Source organism: Scyliorhinus canicula, chromosome 10 (assembly GCF_902713615.1).
Source record: "Scyliorhinus canicula chromosome 10, sScyCan1.1, whole genome shotgun sequence".
Lineage (NCBI taxonomy): Eukaryota > Metazoa > Chordata > Chondrichthyes > Carcharhiniformes > Scyliorhinidae > Scyliorhinus > Scyliorhinus canicula.
The window spans coordinates 150,262,141-150,289,001 of record NC_052155.1 but is presented as its reverse complement, the minus strand read 5'-3'; the positions used below and the strand labels follow the sequence as shown (position 1 = coordinate 150,289,001).

The 26,861-nt window shown below is 46.7% G+C and overlaps 1 protein-coding gene across 6 annotated transcripts in view; it reads left to right on the top strand.

Moving 5' to 3' along the window:
* Nucleotides 1-9,387, top strand: part of LOC119972710 (programmed cell death 6 interacting protein) — a 136,282-nt gene extending 126,895 nt beyond the window's left edge. For all 6 annotated transcript variants that reach the window (XM_038809868.1, XM_038809865.1, XM_038809866.1 and 3 more), the window contains 2 exons: nucleotides 6,144-6,337; nucleotides 7,623-9,387. In XM_038809868.1, the coding sequence (XP_038665796.1) occupies nucleotides 6,144-6,337; nucleotides 7,623-7,803 (375 nt within the window). In that variant the 3' untranslated portion in view covers nucleotides 7,804-9,387. The remainder of the gene's footprint in view (nucleotides 1-6,143; nucleotides 6,338-7,622) is intronic.
* Nucleotides 9,388-26,861: the final 17,474 nt, after the last annotated feature.

Below are 26,861 nucleotides of genomic sequence, written 5' to 3'. Positions count from 1 at the left end.
GTTTGTTACTGACAGCAGTTGTACAATATCAGTGGTTTCAAAGTGACAACGAGAAAGAATCAGGATGTGAATTGCCATTTACTGAGAATATAGCAGGGAGATTGGGGAGGCAGCTAAGGTGAGAAGTTTTTGATGTTGGTGTTTGGACCAGAGAATTGAGACCCCAAGAGGAAGAAATCCAATTTTTGAAAGAAAAGAGTATGAGAGAATATATGAGAAGTATGGGGCAATGGCAGCAGTGTCGGTAGCTTCAGTTGAAGAACTTGCCCCATCACTAAAGGTCCCTACCGTTCTTGCTGCTCTGCTGTTCTACTTTACTGTCTATTTTCAGTCTTGAATCCCGCTTGGATAAACGTCTCTGTCTGCTTCTTTGTATTCTCCCAAGGCCACATCCAAGTTAGCTGTTTCTATTTTCTGACCAACAGACCACAATCAGTAAGAATGAACAAATGAACAACAACACCCCCTCCACAATAGTCCTCAATACCGGGGCCCCGCAAGGCTGCGAACTTAGCCCCCTATGATGCTCCTTGTACACACACGACTGCATGGCAAAATTTGGTTCCAACTCCATCTACAAGTTTGCTGACGATACGACCGTAGTGGGCCGGATCTCGAATAACACGAGTCAGAATACAGGAGGGCGATAGAGAACCTAATGGAGTGGTGCAGTGACAACAATCTCTCCCTCAATGCCAGCAAAACTAAAGAGCTAGTCATTGACTTCAGGAAGCAAAGTACTATACACACCCCTGTCAGCATCAATGGGGCCGAGGTGGAGATGGTTAGCCGTTTCAAATTCCTCGGGGTGCACATCTCCAAAAATCTGTCCCGGTCCACCCACGTTGACGCTATCACCAAGAAAGCACAACAGCGCCTATACTTCCTCAGGAAACTAAGGAAATTCGGCATGTCCACATTAACTCTTGGCAACTTTTACAGGTGCACCATAGAAAGCATCCTATCTGGCTGCATCACAGCCTGGTATGGCAACTGCTCAGCCCAGGACCGCAAGAAACTTCAGAGAGTCGTGAACACCGCTCAGTCCATCACACAAACCTGCCTCCCATTCATTGAGTCCATCAACACCTCCCGCTGCCTGGGGAAAGCAGGCAACATAATCAATGATCCCTCCCACCCGGCTTACTCACTCTTCAAACTTCTTGCATCGGGCAGGAGATACAAAAGTCTGAGAACACTCACGAACAGACTCAAAAACCGCTTATGGATTGACCGCATTAGCACTACACCCTGTATGCTTCATACAATGCCGGTGCTTATGTGCATTGTATTCCTTGTGTTGCCCTATTATGTATTTTCTTTTATTTCCTTTTCTTCCCATGTACTGCTTGCAGAAAAAAATACTTTTCACTGTACCTCGGTGCAAGTGGCAATAAATAAATCCAATCCAATCCAATATGGGCAACAATCCCATTTCTCACCCATTTACCATCCATCATGCTAACTGACAGTTAATCTCACTGATTTCCTTCCCTGTATTGTTCACGTTATCAGTCACTGCTAATCCTCTCTGCAATCTCTCCAGAATGTATTGTGAACATGGCCTTTGCCGCACACGACCTTTGTGTGACTCATTGTATTTGGCATGCTGGCTTTGACTGCAACTTGGCTCATGGGTAGTGAACAGAAGAGGAGAAGTAGGCCATTTGGCCCATCAGTTTGGTCTGTCAATCAATGAGATTATTACTGATCTGATATGATGACCCTTAACTCCACTTTCCTGCCTTTTCTTAATAACCCTAAATTCCCTTGCAGCACCGTAGCACAGTCGTTAGCATTGTTGCTTCACAGCTCCAGGATCCCAGGTTCCATTCCCGGCTTGGGTCACTGTCTGTGCGTTCTCCCCTTGTATGCGTGGGCTACCTCCGGGTGCTCCGGTTTCCTCCCATAGTCCAAAGATGTGTGGGTTAGGTCGATTGGCCATGATCAATTGTCCTTAGTGTCCAAAAAGCTTGGGTAGGGTGCTCTTTACAAGGGCTGGTGCAGACTCGATGGGCTGATTGGCCTCCTTCTGCACTGTAAATTCTATGATTTAAAAACCTGTCCATCTCGGCCTTGAACATACTTAACGACACAGCCTCTACAGCTCTCTGCAGTAAACAATTCTACGGATTCACTACCCTCAGAAGAGATTGCTCATCATCAGTCTTAAATATCCTGCCCATTACCACTACAAATAATTCTAATATATCTTTGATTATGCCCTCTGGTCCTAGACTCTCCCACTGGGGACTCACCCTCTCAGTATTTACCCTGTCAAGCCTCTGGGAATCCTTTTTCTCAATAAGTTCACTTCTAATTTTTCTAAACTTGAATGACTACAGGTCAAACATCCTCAAAAGAAAATCCCTCCATTCCAGTGATCAACTTTGTGAATCTTTTCTGGTCTGCATCCAATGGCAATATATCTTTCATAAAAGCAAATAATGTGGATGCTGGAATCTGAAACCAAAGAGAAAATGCTGGAAAATCTCAGCAGGTCTGGCAGCATCTGTAGGGAGAGCAAAGAGCTAATGTTTTGAGTCTGGATGACCCTTTGGCAAAGCCAATGTATCTTTCCTTGGATAAGGGGGTCAAAACGGTTCACAGTATTCTCGGTGTGGTCTAACTCGTGCCGTGTACAGTTTTAGTGATATTTCCCTAATTCTATACTGAATTCCCTTTGAAATAAAGGCCAACTCTCCATTTGCCTTCCCAATTACCTGCATGCTAGCTTTTTGTGATTTATGCACGATGACCCCCAAATCCCTCTGTGCTGCAGTTTTCTACAGTCTTTCTCCATTCCAATAATATCAGTTCCTTTATTCTTCCCACCAAAGAGCCAAACTTCACATTTTCCTACATTATATTCCATCTACCAAGTTTTGCCCACTCACCTAACCTGCCTATATCCATCTCTAGAATCATCTTAGAACATACAGTACAGAAGGAGGCCATTCGGCCCTTGGAGTCTGCACCGACCCACTTAAGTCCTCATCTCCACCCCATCCCAGCAACCCAATAACCCCTCCTAACCTTTTTAGTCACTAAGGGAAATTTAGCATGGCCGATCCACCAGCATGGTAGCATTGTGGATAGCACAATCGCTTCACAGCTCCAGGGTCCCAGGTTCGATTCCGGCTTACGTCACTGTCTGTGCGGAGTCTGCACATCCTCCCTGTGTGTGCGTGGGTTTCCTCCGGGTGCTCCGGTTTCCTCCCACAGTCCAAAGATTTGCAGGTTAGGTGGATTGCCCATGATAAATTGCCCTACGTGTCCAAAATTGCCCTTAGTGTTGGGTGGGGTTACTGGGTTATGGGGATAGGGTGGAGGTGTTGACCTTGGGTAGGGTGCTCTTTCCAAGAGCCGGTGCAGACTCGATGGGCTGAATGGCCTCCTTCTGCACTATAAATTCTATGATTCTATGAACCTGCACGTCTTTGGGCTGTGGGAGGAAACTAAAGCACCCGGAGGAAACCCACGCAGACACGGGAGAACGTGCAGACTCCGCACAGACGGTGACCCAGTGGGAATCGAACCTGGGACCCTGTCGCTGTGAAGCCACAGTGCTATCCACTTATGCTAACTTGCTTCAACCTCACCACTTGCCTTCCTACCTATTTTTGTGTCATGCATAAACTTGGCAATAGTGCATTCACTTCCTTGGTCCAAGTCATTAATATATATTGTGAATAATTGTGGCACTCCACTGGTTACAGCATGCCAATCTGAAAATGCACATCTTATTTCAACTCTGTCTTCTATCAATTAGCCAATCCTCTCTGTGCTAATATACTGCCGCCAATATCATTGGCGTTATTAAGTAGCCGTTTGTGTGGTACCTTATTGAACGTTCTTTGGAAATCCAAGTCTATTACATCTATTGGGACCCCTTCATCTACCCTGCTCATTTCCACTACAAAGAATTCTAATAAATTTGTCAGACCTGATTCCGCTTCATGAAGCCATGCTGACTCTGTTTGATTATGTTATACATTTCTAAATGCTCTGCTATTCATCCTTATAATGGACACCTAACATTTTCCCAAGACAGATGCCTTGGCCCACTCTGCTTGACCACCTTCTTTGCAGAAACATCCACAATGCTCATACAGATCACCAAATAATAATACTTCCCCACCCTTCACCAATCCCCTCCCCCAGACCAGCCAGTTTCTCAAGAAAACCACCCATAATCGTTTTGTGAAAACTGCGGGAAAAGATTAACGTCATGTTCAGTTCCATGCATCGTAGACATGGTGTTGGTGTTGAAATTATACCGTAAATGCTCCCATAATTGTTCAGCTACTGAACTCCGTCCTCCAGCGGCTATACCAATTAACCTGGGGATGAGAGTTCAAATCTCACCATCAACATCTTGGGGGCTTCTATTGAGCAGAATCTGAATTGAATCAGCATGTAAATGCTGTGACTACAAGTACAGAGAAGAGGCTGTACTATGGCAAATAACACCTGACTCCCCAAAGGCACAAGTCAGGAGAATGATTGTGTTCTCAACTTACCTTAATGAGTGCAGCAGAATAACATTCCAGAACTCAATACCTTCCAGGACAATGCAGCCCATTCACTATTGTCATACAATGGCTGCAGTGTGTACCATATACAAGATGCACTGCAACAACTCACAAGGCTGCTTCCCAAATTGTGATTAGTACCACTTAGAAGGAAAAGGGTAGCAGATGCAAGGGAACACCATCACTTGAAAGTCCCTTTCCAAGCTGTATACCATCCTGACTTGGAGCTATATCACAATTCCTTCACTGTTGATGGGTCGAAATCCTGGAACACACTTTAATAACGGCATCGTGAGTCTACCCACTCCAGATGGACTGCATTGGTTGAAGAAGGCGGCTTACCCTCACCTCCTGGCAGGCAATTTGGGGATAAACAATTATGTTGATTTTGGCAGTGATGCCCACATACCATGAAGGAATTAAAACTATTTACCACAATAAAGGCCCTTGGTTTCAGTGCACTTTAAGGACTACTCGTCACTTGACCGGATTCTCTCTCATTCCTGCTGACCTTGACTTGGTGTGAAATGCTGGGCTCCAAACCTGCACAAATCCTACCTAATTCCTTGTCTCATTTCCTACCCTGATTCCAGACCTCCTTTCCCATAAGCTCCCATTCTTAACCTTTATTTCCAACCTTTGTCTCTCCCTCATTACCCCAGCGCCAATCCTGCAGCATCCCACCCTATCCCAATATTCTGCCCCCTAGTCTGTTCACTCTTTCAATCCAGCCTAAGTCCATACTTTTCCTCATTGTGTTTCTCTTCCCTTTGTCATCTGGTTCAGTTTGCTGTTCATTTTTGGATGTTGTCATGAAGTGGGGAGGGGCATTGCTGTAGTGTGGCATTAAAAAAAAAATCTCCAGTTCTCCCAGGCTCTTAACATGCGAGATTCAAACCCATTTTTGAAAACTGTACATAGCAAGTTGATTGAGATTGTTCCTTGGGCTCTCTATATAACACACTTGCTGTATTACTAATCCCCACACACACAATAAAAGTATCCAATAAACAACATGTAAAATACTGCTATTTTGTTGTGCAGGAATGCAAACCATTTTCCTTTCTGCTTGGTGTAAACAGGTTTGATTTTTGCGACGGGTAGCCCATAAAAGAAAGCTTTGAAATAGTTCTGTAATAGAATGCATAGTAGTGTCCAACTTTGCTACTTTTATTTTTATACCAAAAATATTCTTAATATTGTAGCAATTTAAATTGTATCCATAAACAATACAACTCAAGTTTCTTAAATTATTTCCAACTGGAATGATGACAAATACTCGATGGCTAACAGTGAATTATAACTGCCTGATCTGTCCAAATTGCTCCAAACACCTGTGAATTTTTTTCATAAAGGCATAAGATTCTGAAATAATGTATTGTAATGAAGTTGGACAACGCTGCTTGAACTAGCTTTAATATGGTTGGCGGTGTAAATGTATTTAGTGAACATCTTTGGTGGGCAATTATGTTAGAATTGTGCTTTACTGGTAATATTCCAGCTAAAATACTTTGTCATTTAACAGCAAATGCATTCAGCATATATACCGATCAATGATAAAATGCCTTTATTTTTAATCTGATTCAAACCTTTTTTTTTATTATATAGCAACCTAAACCTCAACCTCCTGCACGGCCCCCACCTCCATCTGTTGGAGCCACTTTGCCAGCTGCTGCGTTACCTGCAGCTCCTGCAACAGGTGTGCCTGCTCCAAGTGCTTCAATGCCTGCTTCTGTTGGAGGTGTTGGTATGCTGTCACAAGCACAGGGACCTCCATATCCCTCGTATCAAGGATATCCTGGGTAAGTCATGACTGAGTTTGCATTATCAACCTGACTAAATGTTAGCCGTTTAATTTTAAAAGTAAAATATTTCCCCATGGGGAAATAGAGAAGGAGAGGTCACGGATATAGGTTAAGAGGTGGTAGATTTGGAACTGAGATGAGGAGGAACAACTACTTGCAGAGGGTTGTGAATTTGTGGAACTCGCTGCCCCATAGTGCTGTGGTATCCGAACCATTAAATGGTTTCAAGAAAGAGATAGATATATTTTTTTATAAAAAAACAGGTTCAAAGATTATGGTCAACAGGTGGTGAGGTGGATTTGAGGCCAGAAAGAGATCAGCCATGATCTGATTGAATGGCAGAGCAGGCTCAAAGGGCTGAATTGCCTACTTCTCCTAATTCCTGTGTTCCCATGTTCTTATAAATTACAGTGAAATAACAAAAGCTTTTGTATCAGTTAATTCTCTTTTTCTCTTGATGTGCCATACCTAATTCTCCGTTGAAAGAATAGGGAAGGGAGCCTACACACAGAGTTTTGACATTTCCCCATGAGCGCATTGTGCTCTGCATTCTTTTTTGTTTGAAATTGCAGCGTTTGGATTTAGTAGAAACTTTCTTGTGTAAAATCATTCCTTGCCGAATCTGTTTAATGGCCAAGGACAGGTTGTAAAACTTAATGAAAAAGTGCTACCTAATTTAAGAGCTTTTGGTTTCCCTGAATCACTTGATGTCTGTTCTGGACATGCTGCCACAAAAAATAAATAAAATGAAGAATTTTAATTTGCAAACTTAAACTGGTCCACCAGTGAGGTTTAATATTTAATTGAGCAAAGTGTGGCTTGTTCTTTTAAAACTGAAGGTAAACCATGCTCTGTGGAGAGTTTGGGCTCGCCAACATCTCACCAACTGCCAACATGGCATTTGCAACAGTTTGTAAATAAAGGGAGCCTCCTCAGATTCACAAGTGTGTTCTAACTCTGCCAAACGGAAGACCAAAGAGTTACCAATTAAATCTCCCATAAACCACAAGGTATCCTCCGGTATGACTTAGAGCAGTAACTTCATTGCAATGTGAGCCTACTTGTGACACTAATAAAGGTTATTATTATTAGATTATTATTTTTAAAAATGTATTTGGTCTGTTTAGGAATATAGGCCATTTAAGCAAAAGGACTACGATGTAAGAGAATGCTCATTGATTTTAGCATGAGTAAATTGCAACAGGAACTAGCAAAGATATACATGAACGAAGAAGCAAATGTTTAAATAAAAGTAAACTTGTTCTTGTGTTTCTTTTTTCAGGTTCTACGCAATGCCTATGCCAATGGCATATAACCAATATGCCTATGGCCAGTACAACATGCCATACATGTACCATCCTCCCGGGCAGCCACCTTTCCAAACTGCTCAGCCACCTCAGCAACCTCAGCAGCCACAGCAACCAGGATACCCGTACCCTCAGCAGCAATTCTACCAGCAATAAGATTCCATGTTGTGGTTAATTTTGCAGTTACCTCAATACTTTATCTACTGCATTCTCTTAAATATTTCTCTGAGGTAACTGCTAATTAAGTTGTACTGTTAAAATCTAAGATTGCACTAAATGTAACTATTTTCAGAATGGCAAACACTAGGAATAATTTAGCAAATTTGAAATATCAACATTTTTTCCGCAAAAATGTATCTGGTACAAACTGCTCATTAGATACATGTTTTGTTAAGAGTTTCTTTTCCTAATCTAGTTTTGGGGAATTGGCCTGAAATACTGCACAAATATAAAGCAGATTGTGTATGTAGGGTTGTTTTGAGTGCTCTTGCATATTTGCTTATACTGTACCTGGTTTATGTTATTTCCTATATTCTATTTTGTCTGATCAAGGCCTTGTAAATCTTATGGTAAGTTAAGCTATAATTGCATTAAAAATCAAGACTGAAATGTAGTGTTAACATTTATGGGTAAATAAAATTACAGTATATCGTTATTAAACAATTCACAATAGTTAGAAGGCAATAAGTTTTAATTTCCAATGGTCTGACCATCTCAGACTTGATATTTCTTCAAGGAGAATAACTGTAGGAGGAACATTTCCTGGCCAGAATTTGTGTCTCAGCTCTCAACTTGGATTGAATGTGGCTGTAATTTCCGCCTGCACTTCAATAGCTTGCTGGCATTCATGAATTGAGAGTATTATTGCTCAAACCATCCACCTCTGTGAAATTTAAGAAAATCTTACATTCATTCGTAATTTCTGCTCCAAGGATGTGACCTGTTTGAAAACACAACTAAAGAAGTTGTTTCATAGCCACACCATTCCCTTTGAGTGTTTAATCAAAGATACATGGTCTTTTAAAGAAAGCATATTAATCCAGTGTTTTAACTTTTATCTTTTTTATTACAACCATTCATTAACAAACAGGATTTATCTTTTTTGAGATAACTTGTATTGTCCTTTACCGTAAGAACGTGGAGTGCATTTACAATGAGTTGGCCACTTGGCCCCTCGTGTCTGCTTTGCCATTCAATAGAATCTGACTGCAACCTTTCACTTCCTTACTTATCAGGAGTCTAACTACCTCTGCCTTGAAAACATTCAAAGACTTTGCTCCCACTACCTTTTGAGGAAGGGAGTTCCAAAGACTCGTCATCCTCGGAAAGAAAGAAAACCTGCCCTAAATGGGCAACCCCGTATTTTTAAACAGTGATTCTTGTTCTAAATTCTCCAACAAGAGAAAACATCCTCTCCGTATCCACCCTGTCAACCTCCTCAGAATCTTGTGTGTCAATCAGGTCTCCTTTTACTCTTTTTTAAGCTCCCCAACGGATACAAGCCGAGTGCCTCCCAATTTTTGATCATAAGAAAACCTTCCCATTCTTGGTACTTAATAAACGCTCTGAGCTACTTTTGATGCATTTACATCCTTCCTTAATTAAGGAGACCAATGCTGTATGCAGTACTCCAGGTGTAATCTTACAATCTTAGAAGTGTCTTGTATAATTGAAACATAACTTCCCTACTTTTATGTTCAATTACGCTCACAATAAACAACTTTCTATTGGCTTTCTTAATTACTTGATGTACATGCATAATAGCCTTTTGTGATTCACCTAGGTCCCAGTTGAACCTGCGCTCTGTGATTTCTTTTCATTTAGATAATGCCTTTTTTCTTCCTGCCAAAATGGACAATTTCACAGTTTTCCACATTATACTCCATTTGCCAGATTTTTGCCGACTCACTTAACCTATCTATTTCCCTCTAAAAGCCTCCTTGCGTCCTTTTGCCCATTTACTTTCCGACCTATCTTTGTATCATCAGCCAATTTAGCAACCATACCCATGGTCCCTTCGTCCAAGTCATTTATATAACTTGTTAGGTTGAGAGGCCAGTACTGTTCCCTGTGGCACACCACTCATTCCATCCTGCCAATTAGAAAAGACCCGTCCATGGCTACCCTCTGTTTTCTGTCAGGTAGCCAATCTTCTATCCATACCAATATGTTACTCCTCACACCATAAGTATTTTCCACAATAACTTTTGATCTGGTACCTTATGAAATGTCTTCAGGAAGTCAGTACATCCATTGGTTCTCCTTTAGCCACATCACATGTGAGTCCTTCAAAGAATTCCAATAAATTGCTTAAACGTGATTTCCCTTCACAATCTCATGTTGAATCCACCTGATTGCTTTGAATTGTTCTAAGTGTCCTGCAGTATCATCTTTAATAATAGCTTCCAACATTTCCCCCATGACACATGTTAAGGCAGCTGGCCGATAATTCCAGCTTTCTGTTGTTGCCTTTTTTTACCTACTGTAAATATGGCAATCAGTGAGGTTGCCTTCCTTTCTTTGGATATCTATATTGCTCAGAGTCGCCAGATATCAAATGATGCCACCACAAGGTTCAACCGGCTATCGATCAAAGAACCAAACACCAGTTAGTTCAAGATCAAGGGTACTTTATTTACCCACACAATCATGCAACATAAACACTACCAGTCAAACTACACCTATCAACTATGACAACCTGTACTTAACTTCAGGCACCTGGCTTAGGTCAGCGGAGCAGTGGCTGTTGTTCGATTATGGGTCTATCGGTTCTGTAGAAGTAACTGTTGCTCAGCTAGGCTCATCCGTCTGGTAGCGGGCGTTGAACTTGAACTTGCTTCTGGTGGTGCTGCAATTGGAGGTAGACGTTGCCGGAATGCCAGGTCTAAGAGAGGCCGAACACATGCTGGTCTCTCTTTTTATCCTTGGGGGGGGGGGGGGGGGGGGGGCTTTCAGTTTTGATCCCACTAATTGGGTAATTCCTGATCAGTGTGTTCAATTTGAACCAATAAAGGGCTTGATAGCTGGCCGTTTCCTAAGCGGTCATTGGCCCTGTTGTTTAGGCTTCCCGAGTACGGAGTGGCGCCGAAATGTCTGGGATTGTATCGGTCCTTTGTCTGGCGGAGATGGGCCATCAAAATGCTAAGTGGTTGGGGGTTTCGATACCCGCCTGGATTCCTCACTCAAAAATATACATTCAGGCTCTCAGCCTGCCTGAATCTCGCATTGTCCATTTTTCCCGTTATGCTTTGCGACCTTTCCTGTTCCTTATCGTAAGAACATAAGAACTAGGAGCAGGAGTAGGCCATCTGGCCCCTCGAGCCTGCTCCACCATTCAACGAGATCATGGCTGATCTTTTGTGGACTCAGCTCCACTTTCCGGCCTGAACACCATAACCCTTAATCCCTTTATTCTTCAAAAAACTATCTATCTTTACCTTAAAAACATTTAATGAAGGAGCCTCAACTGCTTCACTGGGCAAGGAGTTCCATAGATTCACAACCCTTTGGGTGAAGATGTTCCTCCTAAACTCAGTCCTAAATCTACTTCCCCTTATTTTGAGGCTATGCCCCCTAGTTCTGCTTTCACCCGCCAGTGGAAACAACCTGCCCGCATCTATCCTATCTATTCCCTTCATAATTTTATATGTTTCTATAAGATCCCCCCGCATCCTTCTAAATTCCAACGAGTACAGTCCCATTCTACTCAACCTCTCCTCGTAACCCAACCCCTTCAGCTCTGGGATTAACCTAGTGAATCTCCTCTGCACACCCTCCAGTGCCAGTATGTCCTTTCTCAAGTAAGGAGACCAAAACTGAACACAATACTCCAGGTGTGGCCTCACTAACACCTTATACAATTGCAGCATAACCTCCCTAGTCTTAAACTCCATCCCTCTAGCAATGAAGGACAAAATTCCATTTGCCGCCTTAATCACCTGTAAACCAACTTTCTGTGACTCATGCACTAGCACACCCAGGTCTCTCGGCACAGCAGCATGCTTTAATATTTATCATTTAAATAATAATCCCTTTTGCTGTTATTCCTACCAAAATGGTTAACCTCACATTTGTCAACATTGTATTCCATCTGCCAGACCCTAGCCCATTCACTTAACACTAAAAATTCCAAAAAGTAAAAATCTTATTAAACCAATTTACAAAGTATTTATTATACTTGTATGGTTATTGTTATACAGGAACTTCATGGAGAGGGCAATATACAAAATCATGTGGAGCTACGAAATTTATAGCATCATAATGAAACAAAAACATTGATTCATAACATATATGTATTCGATATGAAATGTTTGCGCATCATTGTTGTGATATACTTGGTTTCCTTATGTGAAGTCATATGAGGCTGACACTCAGGTGGGAAATGAATCCTTTTTTTCGGAATCTTGTTGCTTCACTACTTCCAATGTTAATTTTAGTCCTGCAACATGCAGAATGCACCTGGACTCTGCCCTGTCGTGTGAAGCAACCGTCAACCACAGATGTATCCAAATCCCTCTGCAGACTTCCAGTATCCTCTGCACTTCTCGCTTTACCACTCAACTTAGTGTCATCTGCAAACTTGGACACATTGCCCTTGGTCCCCAACTCCAAATCATTTATGTAAAATGTGGACAATTGTGGGCTACACTGTCTTGCTCCCTTCTTTAATAAAGGAGTTACGTTTGCTATGTTCCAATCTAATGTCAACTTTCCCCAATGGGTGGCATGGCAGCAAAGCGGTTAGCACTGTTGCTTCACAGCGCCAGGGTTCCAGGTTTGATTCCCGGCTTGGGTCACTGTCTGTGCGGAGTCTGCACATTCTCCCTGTGTCTGCATGGGTTTCTTCCCACAGGTGCTGTTAGGTAATTTGGACATTCTGAATTCTCCCTCTGTACCTGAACAGATGCCGGAGTGTGGCGACTAGGGGCTTTTCACAGTAACTTCATTGCAGTGTTAATGTAAGCCTACTTGTGATAATAATAAAGATTATTGTTATCCAGGGAAATTTGGAAATTAAAATCAATGCATCAACTATCTCACTAGAGAGGGCAACATGGTAGCACAGTGGTTAGCATTGCTGCCTCACGGTTCCAAGGTCCCAGGTTCGATTCCGGCTCTGGGTCACTGTCCGTGTGAAGTTTGCACATTCTCCCCGTGTTTGCGTGGGTTTCGTTCCCACAACCCAAAAGATGTCCAGGTTAGGTGGATTGGCCACACCAAATTGCCCCTTAATTGGAAAAAATGAATTGGGTACTCTAAATTATGTTTTAAAGAACTATCTCACGAGCCTCTTTGAAGGCCCTCTGATGAAGTCCATCAGGGCCACGGGATTTGTCAGCCTGCATCTCCAGACAGTTTGCTAAGGACCACTTCTCTGGTGATTGTAATTTTCCAGAGTTCCTCCCTCTCTTCGAATTCCTGATTTACAGCTATGTTATTTCTATCTTCTTTAGTGAAGATTGATGCAAAATCCCAGTTAATTCATCTGCCATCTCCTTTTCCGTTAGTAATTCCCAGACTGACTTTTAAAAGGACCAACGCTCACTTTGTTAACTAATTATCTATAGAAACTCTTGCTATCTGTCTATATATTTCTAACTATCTTTCTCTCATACTCATAATTGTTCTCTCCTTATTCTTATTTTTGTCATTCTTTTCTGTTCGTTGTATTCTGTCCAATCTTCTGACCTGCCTGCCAGCTGTCTTTGAGCAATTATATGCTTTTTCTTTAAGTTTGATACTGTCTTTAACTTTTTAAATAAGCAATGGATGGTGGGTCCTCCCCTTGAAATTTTTATTTCTAGTTGGAATATATCCATTCAAAAATATCCCTTTGTCTGCAACTGCACCTCGATTTACCTATCGCTTAAAGTAATTTGTTAGTTCACTTTGGCTAGCTCTGCTTTCATTTCCATGTAAATTTAATTTAAGGTACTAGATTTGGACCCACTCTTCTCTCCCTCAAACAATGTAAAATTCAATCATATTATGATCTCTGCTACCCAGGTTATCAATAAATCCTATCTCATTACCATTTCTAGTATTGCCTGCCCTCTGGTTGACTCCAGAATGTGTTCTAAGAAACTATACTGAAAACATTCCACAAACTCATCTCGCCTACCTTTGCCCATCTGATTTTTTTAGTCTACATGTAGATTAAAATCCCTTATGATTATCATTTTGAAATAGAAACATAGGAGCAGGAGGAGGCCATTCAATCCTGCTATGCCATTCATTATGATCATGGCTGACCATCCAACTCAATAGCCTAACCCTGCTCTCTTCCCCCCCCCCTCCCCCATATCCTTTGATTTCCTTTGCCCCAAGTGCTTCTTGTAAACAGACAATGTTTTGGCCTCAACTTCTTCCTGTGGTAACAAATTCTACAGGCCGACCATTCTCTGGGTGAATAAACTTCTCATCTCTTTCCTAATTGGTCTAGCATGTATCCTCAGACTGTGACTCCCACCATCGGGAACATCTTTCCTGCATCTATCCTGTCAGTGATGTTAGAATTTTATAAGTTTTTATGAGATCCTAATCCGTCCCCCCCCCCCCCCCTATTCTTCTGAACTCCAGTGAATACAATCCTAAGCAATTCAATTTCTCCTCGTAAGTCAGCCCTGCCACCCCAGGAATCAGTCTAGTAAATTTGCCACACTCCCCCAGCAAAAACACCCTTCCTTGGATGCGACCAAAACTGCTCACAATATTCCATGTGTGACCTCACCAAGCCCCTGTATAATTGCAGCAAGACATCCCCACTCCTGTACTCAAATCCTTTATGAAGGCCAGCATACCATTTACCACCTTTATCTGCATGCTGACTCTGTCTGATCCCGCCACTGTTTTCTAAGTTCTCTGCTATAAAATCTTTGATAATGAACTCTAGAATTTTTCCCACTATTGACATCAGGCATACTGGTCTAGAATTCCCTCTTTTCTCTCCACCTCCCTCATTAAGTAGTGGAGTTACATTAGCTGCTCTCCAATCTGTAGGAATTGTTCTAGAGTCTATAGAATCCTGGAAGATGACCACCAATGCATCCACTATTTCTAGAGCCACTTCCTCAAGTATTCTGGGATGTAGATTATCAGGCCTTGGGGATTTATCAGCCTTCAATCCCATCAATTTAACCAACAGCATTTCTCTACTAATATTGATCTCCTTTAGGTCCTCCCTCTCACTAAACCCTGGGTTCCCCCAAATTTCTGGTATCTGATTTGTGTCCTCATTTGTGAAGACAGAACCGAAGTATGTGTTTAGTTGCTCAGCCATTTCTTTGTCCCCTATTATCCTTCCCCCTGTTTCTATAATAATAATCTTTATTAGTGTCACAAGCAGGTTTACATTAACACTGCAATGAAGTTGCTGTATAAATCCCCTAGTCACCACACTCCAGTGCCTGTTCGCGTACATAGAACATAGAACAGTACAGCACAGAACAGGCCCTTCGGCCCTCGATGTTGTGCCGAGCAATGATCACCCTACTCAAACCCACGTATCCACCCTATACCCGTAACCCAACAACTCCCCTCCCTTAACCTTACTATTAGGACACTACGGGTAATTTAGCATGGCCAATCCACCTAACCCGCACATCTTTGGACTGTGGGAGGAAACCGGAGCACCCGGAGGAAACCCACGCATACACGGGGAGGACGTGCAGACTCCACACAGACAGTGACCCAGCCGGAAATCGAACCTGGGACCCTGGAGCTGTGAAGCATTTATGCTAACCACCATGCTACCGTGCTGCCCTTAGGGAGAATTCAGAATGTCCAATTCACCGAACAAGCACGTCTTTCAGGACTTGTGGGTGGAAACCGGAGCACCTGGAGGAAACCCACACAGACACGGGGAGAACGTGTTGACTTCGGAGACAGTGACCCAAGCCGGGAATCGAACCAGGGTCCCTGGTGTTATGAAGCAACAGTGCTACCCACTCTGCTACCGTGCTGCCCATTATCTTGAATGTAAGGGACCTACATTTGTCTTCACCAATCTTTTTCTCTTCATGCACCTATAGAAACTTTTACAGTCAGTTTTTATGTTCCCTGCAAGTTTACTCTCGTACTCTATTTTCCCCTAAATGAATCTCTTGGCCCTTCTTTGCTGAATTCTAAACTACTCCCAATCCTCAGACCTGTTGTTTTTCTTGGCCAATTTGTTTCTTCCTTGGAACAAATGCTAACTCTAATTTCCCTTGTAAGCCATAGCTTGGCCACCTTTCCCATTTTACTTTGTGCCAGACAGGAATAAACAATTGTTGCAGTTCACCCAGGCGCTACTTGAATGTTTGCCATTGCTTAACCACTGTCATCGCTTTAAGTAGCGTTTCCTAATCTATCGTAGCCAACTTGTGCCTCATACAATTGTAGTTTTCTTTATTAAGATTCAGAATCCTAGTCTCAGAATCGACTAATTCACTCTCCATCATAATCAAAAATTATTTTTCTTTTAAATTTTTCCAATTAAAGGAGAATTTAGCCTGATCAATCCACATGAAATTAAAATCGCTTATTGTCACAAGTAGGCTTCAAATGAAGTTACTGTGAAAAGCCCCGAGTGGCCACATTCCGGCGCCTGTTTGGGGAAGCTGGTACGGGAATTGAACCGTGCTGCTGGCCTGCCTTGGTCTGCTTTAAAAACCAGCGATAGCACATCTTTGGGTTGTGGGGGTGAAACCCACACAGACACTAGGGAGATTGTGCAAACTCCACGCGGACAGTGACCTGGGGTAGGGATTGAACCTGGGTCCTCGGTGCCGTGAAGCAGCAGTGCTAACCACTGTGTCACTGTGCTGCCCTTGGATGAAGAGATGGTGTGAGGGAGAAGGTTTCAAATAATGGTCGCTCAACCCCAATGGGTCTTGCACAAATAGGTTGCCAATGATTCTGTTCTCATTCCACAGTATCCAGTCTAGGATGTCCTGCTCGCTAGATGGTTCTTCAACGTATTGATCCAGAAAACCATCCCGTATACACTCTGGAAATTCCTCCTCTACGATATGGCTTGTAATTTGATTTGCCCAATCTATGTACAGATTAAAATAGCCCAAAACTACAGATATTCCTTGATCACATGTGTTTCTAATTTCCTGTTTAATGCCATTCCCAACATCACCACTGCCGTTTAGGGGTCTATATACGACACCCACTAATGTTTTTTGCCCCTTTGTGTTTCTCAGCTTTACTCATAGATTCCACATAGAGCTAATATACTTCCTCACTATTGCGTTAATTTCCTCTTGCACTGCCATTCCACCGCCTTTTCATTTGTGTCTGTCCTTCCTAAATACTGAATACCCCTGGACATTCAGTCCCCATCCCTGGTCATCTTGCAACCATGTCTCCATAATCCCGATTTTATCAAGCTCGTTTACGTCCATTAGTGCGATTAGTTTATCTTCTTTATTGCGAATGCTCCATGTGTTAAGGCACAAAGCCTTTAAGCTTGTCTTTTTAATAGTACTTGTCTTGCTCCCTATATTTTTCACTGTGGCCCTATTTAAATATGACCCTTGTTTTCTCCGCCTATCACTTCTTATTCCTCTTTCTGTCTTTTGTTTTTGACCTTGTTTCCTCCTCCTCTGACACCTTGCAGAGGTTCCCATCTCCCTGCCATTTTAGTTTAAACCCTCCCCAACCATCTAGCAAATAGTCCCCATAAGACATCAATCCCGGTCCTGCCCAGGTGTAACACGTCCTGTTTGTACTGGTCCCACCTCCCCCGAACTGGTCCCAATGCCCCAGGAATCTAAACCCTCTCCCTCTCCCTCATTCCATCTCTTTAGCCACGTACTCATCTGCTATATCTTGCTATTTCTCCTCTGATTAGCATGTGGCAGTAGTAATCCTGAGATCACTACCTTTGTCTGACTTCTCAACTTTCTGCCCAACCGCAATATTCTGCTTTTAGAACCTCACCCCTTATTTTTCTTTTACCTATGTGGTTAGTACCAACATGTACCACGACCACTGGCTGTTCACCCCCCCCCCCCCCCCCCGCCTCCCTCCAGAATGTCCTGTACCCGCTCCGAGATATCCTTGACCCTGGCACCAGGAAGGCAACATACCATCCTGAAGTCTAGTTTGCGGCCACAGAAATGCGTATCTATTCTCCTTATAATTGAACCCTGTTGTCGGCTTCAAAGAGACATAGATAGAATGCAGAGCTGGGCTGAGAAGTGGCAGATGGAGTTTAACCCTGACAAGTGTGAGGTTGTCCATTTTGGAAGGACAAATATGAATGCGGAATACAGGGTTAATGGTAGGGTTCTTGGCAATGTGGAGGAGCAGAGAGATCTTGGGGTCTATGTTCATAGTTCTTTGAAAGTTGCCACTCAAGTGGATAGAGCTGTGAAGAAGGCTAATGGTGTGCTAGCGTTCATTAGCAGAGGGATTGAATTTAAGAGCCGTGAGGTGATGATGCAGCTGTACAAAACCTTGGTCAGGCCACATTTGGAGTACTGTGTGCAGTTCTGGTCACCTCATTTTAGGAAGGATGTGGAAGCTTTGGAAAAGGTGCAAAGGAGATTTACCAGGATGTTGCCTGGAATGGAGAGTAGGTCATACGAGGAAAGGTTGAGGGTGCTAGGCCTTTTCTCATTAGAACGGAGAAGGATGAGGGGCGACTTGATAGAGGTTTATAAGATGATCAGGGGAATAGATAGAGTAGACAGTCAGAGACTTTTTCCCCGGGTGGAACACACCATTACAAGGGGACATAAATTTAAGATAAATGGTGGAAGATATAGAGGGGATGTCAGAGGTAGGTTCTTTACCCAGAGACTAGTGGGGGCATGGAATGCACTGCCTGTGGTAGTAGTTGAGTCGGAAAAGTTAGGGACCTTCAAGCGGCTATTGGATAGGTACTTGGATTAGGGTAGAATAATGGAGTGTAGGTTAACTTCTTTTTTTTTTTTTTTTTTTTTTAATTTTTTTTTTTATTGGAATTTTTTGCAGAAAATATAACAAAAAGTATAGCAAAAAGCAGTAATATGCAACTAACAGCCCCATAACACCCACAATTCCCCCCCATACCGTAACATCACATGTATCACATTCCCCCACCCCCCCCCCCAAACAAGAGAACTTAACCATAAATTAAAATTAGATAAATCAAATTTAAATAAAATAAGCTAACATAATCAACGCCCCCCCCCCCCCCCCCACCCCCCCCCCCCCCGGGTTGCTGCTGCTACTGTCCCAGTACCCTATCGTTGAGCCAGGAAGTCGAGGAAAGGTTGCCACCGTTTAAAGAACCCTTGCACCGATCCTCTCAGGGCGAATTTAACCTTCTCAAGCTTAATAAAGCCCGCCATGTCATTGATCCAGGTCTCCACGCTTGGGGGCCTCGCGTCCTTCCACTGTAGCAAAATCCTTCGCCGGGCTACTAGGGACGCAAAGGCCAGCACACCGGCCTCTTTCGCCTCCTGCACTCCCGGCTCTACCCCAACCCCAAAGATTGCGAGTCCCCATCCTGGCTTGACCCTGGATCCCACCACCCTTGACACCGTCCTCGCCACCCCCTTCCAGAACTCCTCCAATGCCGGGCATGCCCAGAACATATGGGCATGGTTCGCTGGACTCCCCGAGCACCTGGCACACCTATCTTCACCCCCAAAGAACCTATTCATCCTCGTCCCAGTCATGTGGGCCCTATGCAGCACCTTGAATTGGATGAGGCTAAGCCGTGCACACGAGGAGGAAGAATTTACCCTCTCCAGGGCATCAGCCCATGTCCCGTCTTCGATCTGTTCCCCCAGTTCCCCCTCCCACTTCGTTTTCAGCTCCTCTACTGACGCCTCTTCCTTCTCCTGCATAAGCTTGTAGATATCGGATATCTTCCCCTCCCCGACCCAGACCCCCGAGAGCACCCTGTCACTCACCCCCTTCGCGGGGAGCGCAGGGAATCCCTCCACCTGCCGTCTAGCAAATGCCTTTACCTGCAGATATCTAAACATGTTTCCCGGCGGGAGCCCAAATTTCTCTTCCAACTCCCCCAGGCTCGCAAACCTTCCGTCGATAAACAGGTCCTTCAGCTGTCTAATGCCCGCTCTATACCATCCCCGAAATCCCCCATCCATGTTCCCCGGGACAAACCTATGGTTCCCCCTTAACGGAGCCTCCATCGAGCCCCCCACTTCTCCCCTATGTCGCCTCCACTGCCCCCAAATCTTGAGGGTAGCTGCCACCACCGGACTCGTGGTATACCTCGTGGGAGGGAGCGGCCACGGCGCCGTTACCAGGGCCCCCAGGCTTGTATCCCCACAGGACGCTCTCTCCATCCGTTTCCATGCTGCCCCCTCCCCCTCCATCACCCACTTACGCACCATCGACACGTTGGCCGCCCAGTAATACCCCGAGAGGTTGGGCAACGCCAGCCCCCCCCCATCCCTACTCCGCTCCAAGAAGACCCTCTTCACCCTCGGGGTGCCATGCGCCCAAACAAATCCCATGATGCTGCTGGTCACCCTTTTAAAAAAGGCCCTAGGGATAAAGATGGGCAAGCACTGGAAGAGGAACAAGAACCTCGGGAGAACCGTCATTTTGACGGATTGCACTCTGCCCGCCAGCGATAGCGGCACCATGTCCCACCTTTTAAATTCCTCCTCCATCTGTTCCACTAGTCTGGTGAAGTTAAGCTTATGAAGAGCCCCCCAACTCCTGGCCACCTGCACCCCCAGGTACCTGAAACTCTTCACTGCCCTCCTGAAGGGGAGCCTCCCAATTCCCTCCTCCTGATCTCCCGGGTGCACTACAAATACCTCGCTCTTTCCTAAGTTCAGCTTATAGCCCGAGAAGCCCCCAAATTCCGCTAACAGTTCCATCACCCCCGGCATTCCCCCCTCTGGGTCCGCCACATATAACAGCAGGTCGTCTGCATACAGCGATACCCGGTGCTCCTCCCCCCCCCGCACCAGACCCCTCCACTTCCCTGACTCCCTCAACGCCATGGCCAGCGGTTCAATCGCCAGTGCAAAGAGCAGGGGGGACAGGGGACACCCCTGCCTGGTCCCACGATAAAGCCTAAAATACTCCGATCTCCTTCCATTTGTGACTACACTCGCCATCGGCGCCGCGTAAAGCAGCCTCACCCATTTGATGAATCCCTCCCCAAATCCAAACCTCTCCAGCACCTCCCATAGGTACCCCCACTCAACTCTATCAAACGCCTTCTCTGCATCCAGCGCCACCACTATCTCCGCCTCCCCCTCCACTGCCGGCATCATGATAACATTGAGCAGTCTCCGCACATTCGTGTTGAGCTGCCGCCCCTTGACAAACCCTGTCTGATCTTCATGAATTACCTCTGGCACACAATCCTCTATCCTGGTAGCCAGGATCTTCGCCAGCAACTTAGCGTCTACGTTAAGGAGTGAAATGGGCCTATATGATCCGCACTGCAAGGGGTCCTTATCCCGTTTTAGGATCAAAGAGATCAGTGCCCGCGACATCGTCGGGGGCAAAGCCCCCCCCTCCCACGCCTCATTGAAAGTTCGCACCAGCAGGGGACCCACCAGGTCCGCATATTTTTTGTAAAATTCTGCCGGGAACCCGTCCGGCCCCGGGGCCTTACCTGACTGCATTTGCCCGATCCCCCTGACTAGCTCCTCCAACTCTATCGGCACCCCCAGCCCCTCTACCAGCTCCTCTTGAACCCTTGGGAAACATAGCCTGTTCATGAAGCTCTCCATCCCCTCTCTCCCCCTCGGAGGTTCCGACCGGTACAATCCCTCGTAAAAGTCCCTAAAGACCCCGTTTACTTCTGTCCCCTTCTGCACTACATTTCCACCCCCATCCTTCACTCCCCCAATTTCCCTAGCCGCATCTCGCCTACGGAGCTGATGCGCCAACATCCTGCTCGCCTTCTCTCCATACTCATATACCGCACCCTGCGCCCTCCTCCACTGTGTCTCCGCCTTTCTGGTGGTCAACAAGTCAAAATTGGCCTGCAACCTGCGCCGTTCTCCCAGCAACCCTTCCTCCGGTGCCTCCGCATATCTCCTGTCCACCCCCAGAAGCTCTCCCACCAGTCTCTCCCTCTCCTTCCTCTCCCTCCTTTCCCTGTGGGCCCGGATGGAGATCAGCTCCCCCCGGATCACTGCTTTCAGAGCCTCCCAGACCATCCCCACCTGGACCTCCCCCGTATCATTGGTAACCAGATACCCCTCAATGCTTCTCCGAACCCTCTTACACACCTCCTCCTCCGCCAGCATCCCCACATCCAGGCGCCAGAGCGGGCGCTGGTCCCGTGCCTCCCCCATCTCCAGATCAATCCAGTGCGGGGCATGGTCCGAAATCGCTATGGCCGAATACTCGGCATCCTGCACCCTCGGGATCAACCCCCTGCTCAGGACAAAAAAGTCTATCCGGGAATAAACCCTATGGACGTGAGAGAAAAAGGAATACTCCCGCGCTCTCGGTCTCCCAAACCTCCAGGGATCCACCCCTCCCATCTGGTCCATGTATCCCCTCAGCACTTTGGCCGCCGCCGGTCTCCTACCCGTCCTTGAACTGGACCGGTCCAGTGTGGGATCCAGCACTGTGTTAAAATCTCCCCCCATGATCAGGCCCCCTGCCTCCAGGTCCGGGACGCGGCCCAACAAGCGCCTCATGAAGCCAGCATCATCCCAATTCGGGGCATATACGTTCACCAGCACCACCTTCTCTCCCTGCAGCCTACCCTTCACCATGATATATCTGCCCTCCTTGTCCGACACCACCTCAGCCACCTCAAACGCCACCCTCTTCCCCACTAGAATCGCCACCCCCCCGGTTCTTTGCGTCCAATCCTGAATGATAAACCTGCCCCACCCACCCCTTCCTCAGACGGACCTGGTCCGCCACCTTCAGGTGGGTCTCCTGGAGCATAGCCACGTCCGCCTTCAACCCCCTTAGATGGGAGACCACCCTGGTTCTCTTAACCGGCCCGTTCAGCCCCCTCACGTTCCAGGTAATCAGCCGGATCAGAGGGCAACCCGCCCCCCTCCCCTGCCGACTAGCCATAGCTTGGCAGATGTTCGCCCCAGGCCAGCATACCCCGCTCGACCCGTTCCCCATGGCGATAGCGCCTCTCCTCTTCCCCCCCGGCCCTCATCGGCTCCTTCCTAGTCGTTCCAGCAGCAACCCGGTATCCCCCCCCACCCCCCTCCCCCCCCCAGGCTAGGACCCCTCCTAGCCGCGACGCACCCTCCATGGTACTTCCGTGAGTCAGCTGACTTCTGCTGACCCCGGCAGCTCCCGCCAAAACCTATCCCCTCCCGGCTTGGGGTCATCCCCCTCTTGCCACACCTCCTTGGCATTATTGCAGCGCGGGAAAATAGACCCGTAGAGGCCCTTCCCCCATCGCAAGCTCCACCCCCCTGCCCCGCAGCGCGGGAAACCAGAGGAAAGCCCGCGCTTTCACAATGCCATACCCCATCCTTCTGACGCAGTTCCCCAAAATCCAGTTTCCCCTCAATCCCCAGCCCCGTACAGAAGAGAACATATAGAACACAAACCCCCAACACTCCCCACCTACCCCACAACCATACCCAACAGACAAACCCACCCGTAAACAGAGCAAAAAGAAAACCAGCATACATAACACACATTTCGAAGTTGAAAAAGTTGAAACAGTTGGAACAAAACAGCCACAGCGGAAACAACGCCGGCCAAAGTATGTTCCCAGGCCCTAGTTCAAGTCCAGCTTCTCCGCCTGTACAAAGGACCACACCTCCTCCGGGAACTCGAAGTAATGGTGCCGGTCCTTGTATGTCACCCACAGGCGCGCAGGCTGCAGCATTCCAAACCTGACCTGCTTAGCATGAAGCACCGCCTTCGTCCGGTTGAACCTGGCCCGCCGCTTAGCCACTTCCGCACTCCAGTCCTGGTAGATCCTCACTACCGAATTCTCCCATTTACTGCTCCTCTCTTTCTTGGCCCAGCGCAGCACACACTCCCGGTCACTGAATCGGTGGAACCGCACCAGCACCGCCCTCGGGGGCTCATCTGCCTTGGGCCTCCTGGCCATCACTCTGTGCGCTCCCTCAAGCTCCAGGGGCAAATGGAAGGACCCTGCTCCCATCAACGAGCTCAACAACGTGGTCACATACGCCGGGAGGTCCGACCCCTCCAGCCCCTCCGCCAGGCCCAGGATCCTCAGATTCTTTCGCCTTGTGCGAACGTCCAGCTCCTCCAAGCGGTCCTGCCACTTTTTATGAAGTGCCTCGTGCAACTCCACTTTCCCAACGAGGACCACGGCCTCCTCCTCTCTTTCAACGGCCTGCCGCTGCAACTCCCGAATAGACTCCTCCTGTGCCGCCTGGGTCCCAAGCAGCTTGGTCGCAGTTGCATTCATGGAGTCCAGCAGCTCAGCCTTCAGCTCAGCAAAACAACGTAGGAGCGAGGCCTGTTGCTCCTGCGCCCACTTCCACCAGTCCTCGGGTGTTGCGCCGGCCGCCATTTTGTTTTTCTTCCCACGTTTTTTTGGGGCGTTTCTGCAGCCTTTTTCACCATATAGTGTGGGGCAAGTTCTTCCAGGCACCTTCCCCCACCGGGATATGTAGCAACAGCACTGTTTGGGGCCCTCAAAACGTCCCAAAAGCCCTTAAATAGCGGGAGCGCCGGCCGCCATTTTGTTTTTTTTCACCCGTTTTTTGGGGGGCGTTACTGCAGCCTTTTTCACCAGATAATGTGGGGCAAGTTCTTCCAGGCACCTTCCCCCACTAGGATGTGTAGAAACAGCGCCGTTTGGGGCCCTCAAAACGGCCCAAAAGTCCCTAAATAGCAGGAGTGCCGGCCGCCATTTTGTTTTTCTTCCCCCGTTTTTTTGGGGGAGTTACTGCAGCCTTTTTCTTCTTCCCACTCCAGGTGAGCACCATATAGTGTGGGGCAAGTTCTTCCAGGCACCTTCCCCCACCGGGATGCGTAGAAACAGCTCCGTTTGGGGCCCTCGAAACGGCCCAAAAGTCCCTAAATAGCAGGAGCTGCCGAATGTGTGGCTTAGCTCCGCATAGCCGCAACTGGAAGTCCGTAGGTTAACTTCTTAAGGGCAGCACGGTAGCATTGTGGATAGCACAATTGCTTCACAGCTCCAGGGTCCCAAGTTCGATTTCGACTTGGGTCACTGTCTGTGTGGAGTCTGCACATCCTCCCCGTGACTGCGTGGGTTTCCTCTGGGTACTCCGGTTTCCTCCCACAGTCCAAAGATGTGCAGGTTGGGTGGATTGGCCATGAAAAATTGTCCAAAATTCTATGATTAACCTAGGACAAAAATTCGGCGCAACATCGTGGGCTGAAGGGCCTGTTCTGTGCTGTATTTCTCTATCTAACCCCCTATAACTTTTGCATTCCAACAATGTTTACTCCTCCCCTCTGCAGCAGAACCGACCATGGTACAACAAACTAGAGGGATAGGTTTAAGGTGAGAGGGGAGAGATACAAAGGAGACCAGAGGGGAAATTTGTTTCACATGAGGGTGGTGAACATCTGGAAAGAGTTGTCAGAGACAGTGGTAGAGGTGGGTACAATTTTTTCCTTTAAAAAACAGATAGTTACATGGGAAAGGTGGGTATAGAGGGGTATGGGCCAAATGGGGGCAAGTGGGACTAGCTTAGTGATAGAAACTGGGTGGCATGAACAAACTGGGCCGAAGGGCCTGTTTCCATGTTGTAAACATCTATGACCATGGGGCAGCACGGTAGCATAGTGGTTACCACAGTTGCTTCACAGTGTCAGAGTCCCAGGTTCAATTCCTGGCTTGGGTCACTGTGGAGTCTGCACATTCTCCCCGTGTCTGCGTGGGTTTCCTTCGGATTCCTCCCACAGTCCAAAGATGTGTAAGTTAGGTGGATTGGCCATGCTAAATTGCCCTTGGTGTCCAAGGGAAGGTTGGGTGGGGTTACAGGGATTGGGTGGAGGTGTGGGCTTGGGTGGGGTGCTCTTTCCAGGAGGCTGGTGCAGGCTCGATGGGCCGAATGGCCTCCCTCTGCACTGTAAATTCTATGACTCTAAATTTGGCTGCTGCTTTCCTCTGACACGTCATTGCCCTCAAGAGTATCCAAAGTGGTATATCTGTTTTGCAGGGAATGGCCACAGGCAATTCCTGCATTGCCTGCTTGGCTCTCTTGTTCAGCCTGGTGGTCACCTATTCCCTTCCTGTTTGAGGACTCTGTGCCTGCAGTCTGCCCACCTCTCTATACATGCTATCAACAACACTCTCTGCCTCGTGGATGCTCCACTGTGTTCCCAGCTGCCGCTCCAGCTCCGAAACCTGGACTTCCAGGAGCTGTGGCTGGAGGCACTTACTGACATAGACATAGAACAGTACAGCACAGAACAAGCCCTTCCGCCCTCGATGTTAGAACATAGAACATAGAACAGTACAGCACAGAACAGGCCCTTCGGCCCTCAATGTTGTGCCGAGCCATGATCACCCTACTCAAACCCACGTATCCACCCTATACCTGTAACCCAACAAATCCCCCCTTAGCCTTACTTTTATTAGGACACTACGGGCAATTTAGCATGGCCAATCCACCTAACCCGCACATCTTTGGACTGTGGGAGGAAACCGGAGCACCCGGAGGAAACCCACGCACACAGGGGGAGGACGTGCAGACTCCACACAGACAGTGACCCAGCCGAGAATCGAACCTGGGACCCTGAAGCTGTGAAGCATTTATGCTAACCACCATGCTACCCTGCTGCCCCGATGTTGTGCCGAACATTGTCCGACTGTACACATGCTGGTCCCGGGCATTGGACCAGTCTCCCACATGGAGCAAGAGGAGCAAACCAAGGCTTTGAGCACTCCTGCCATGACAGGGCGGTACACTGTTTCAATTATATAGTCAGCATAAACCCCCTCCCATCTTCATTAAACACACTCCTATACAACTACTACTGATCAAAGATGGGATAGTCAACCAGAATAGAATAGCCATATAAACTCTCATGCTCCAGGGCCGAGGTATTGCAGTGAAACATATCCATGTCCCCACCTTCCCAGACAATCTGATCTATGGTCGGGACCGACATGAATGTCGGGTTTGTGCAGTAAATGACCCCCAGGGACCATTCCTGCCAAAATAAAAGGGAGGAACATCCCAGGACAGCTGCACCGTAGCTGGGTCTTCCATTCTGGAAGAAGGAAACAAGAAAACGGGATGTGGCATTTATGTGGAAGATCAGGAAGGCACTTCCTGAAGGAAGTAGCCTTAAAA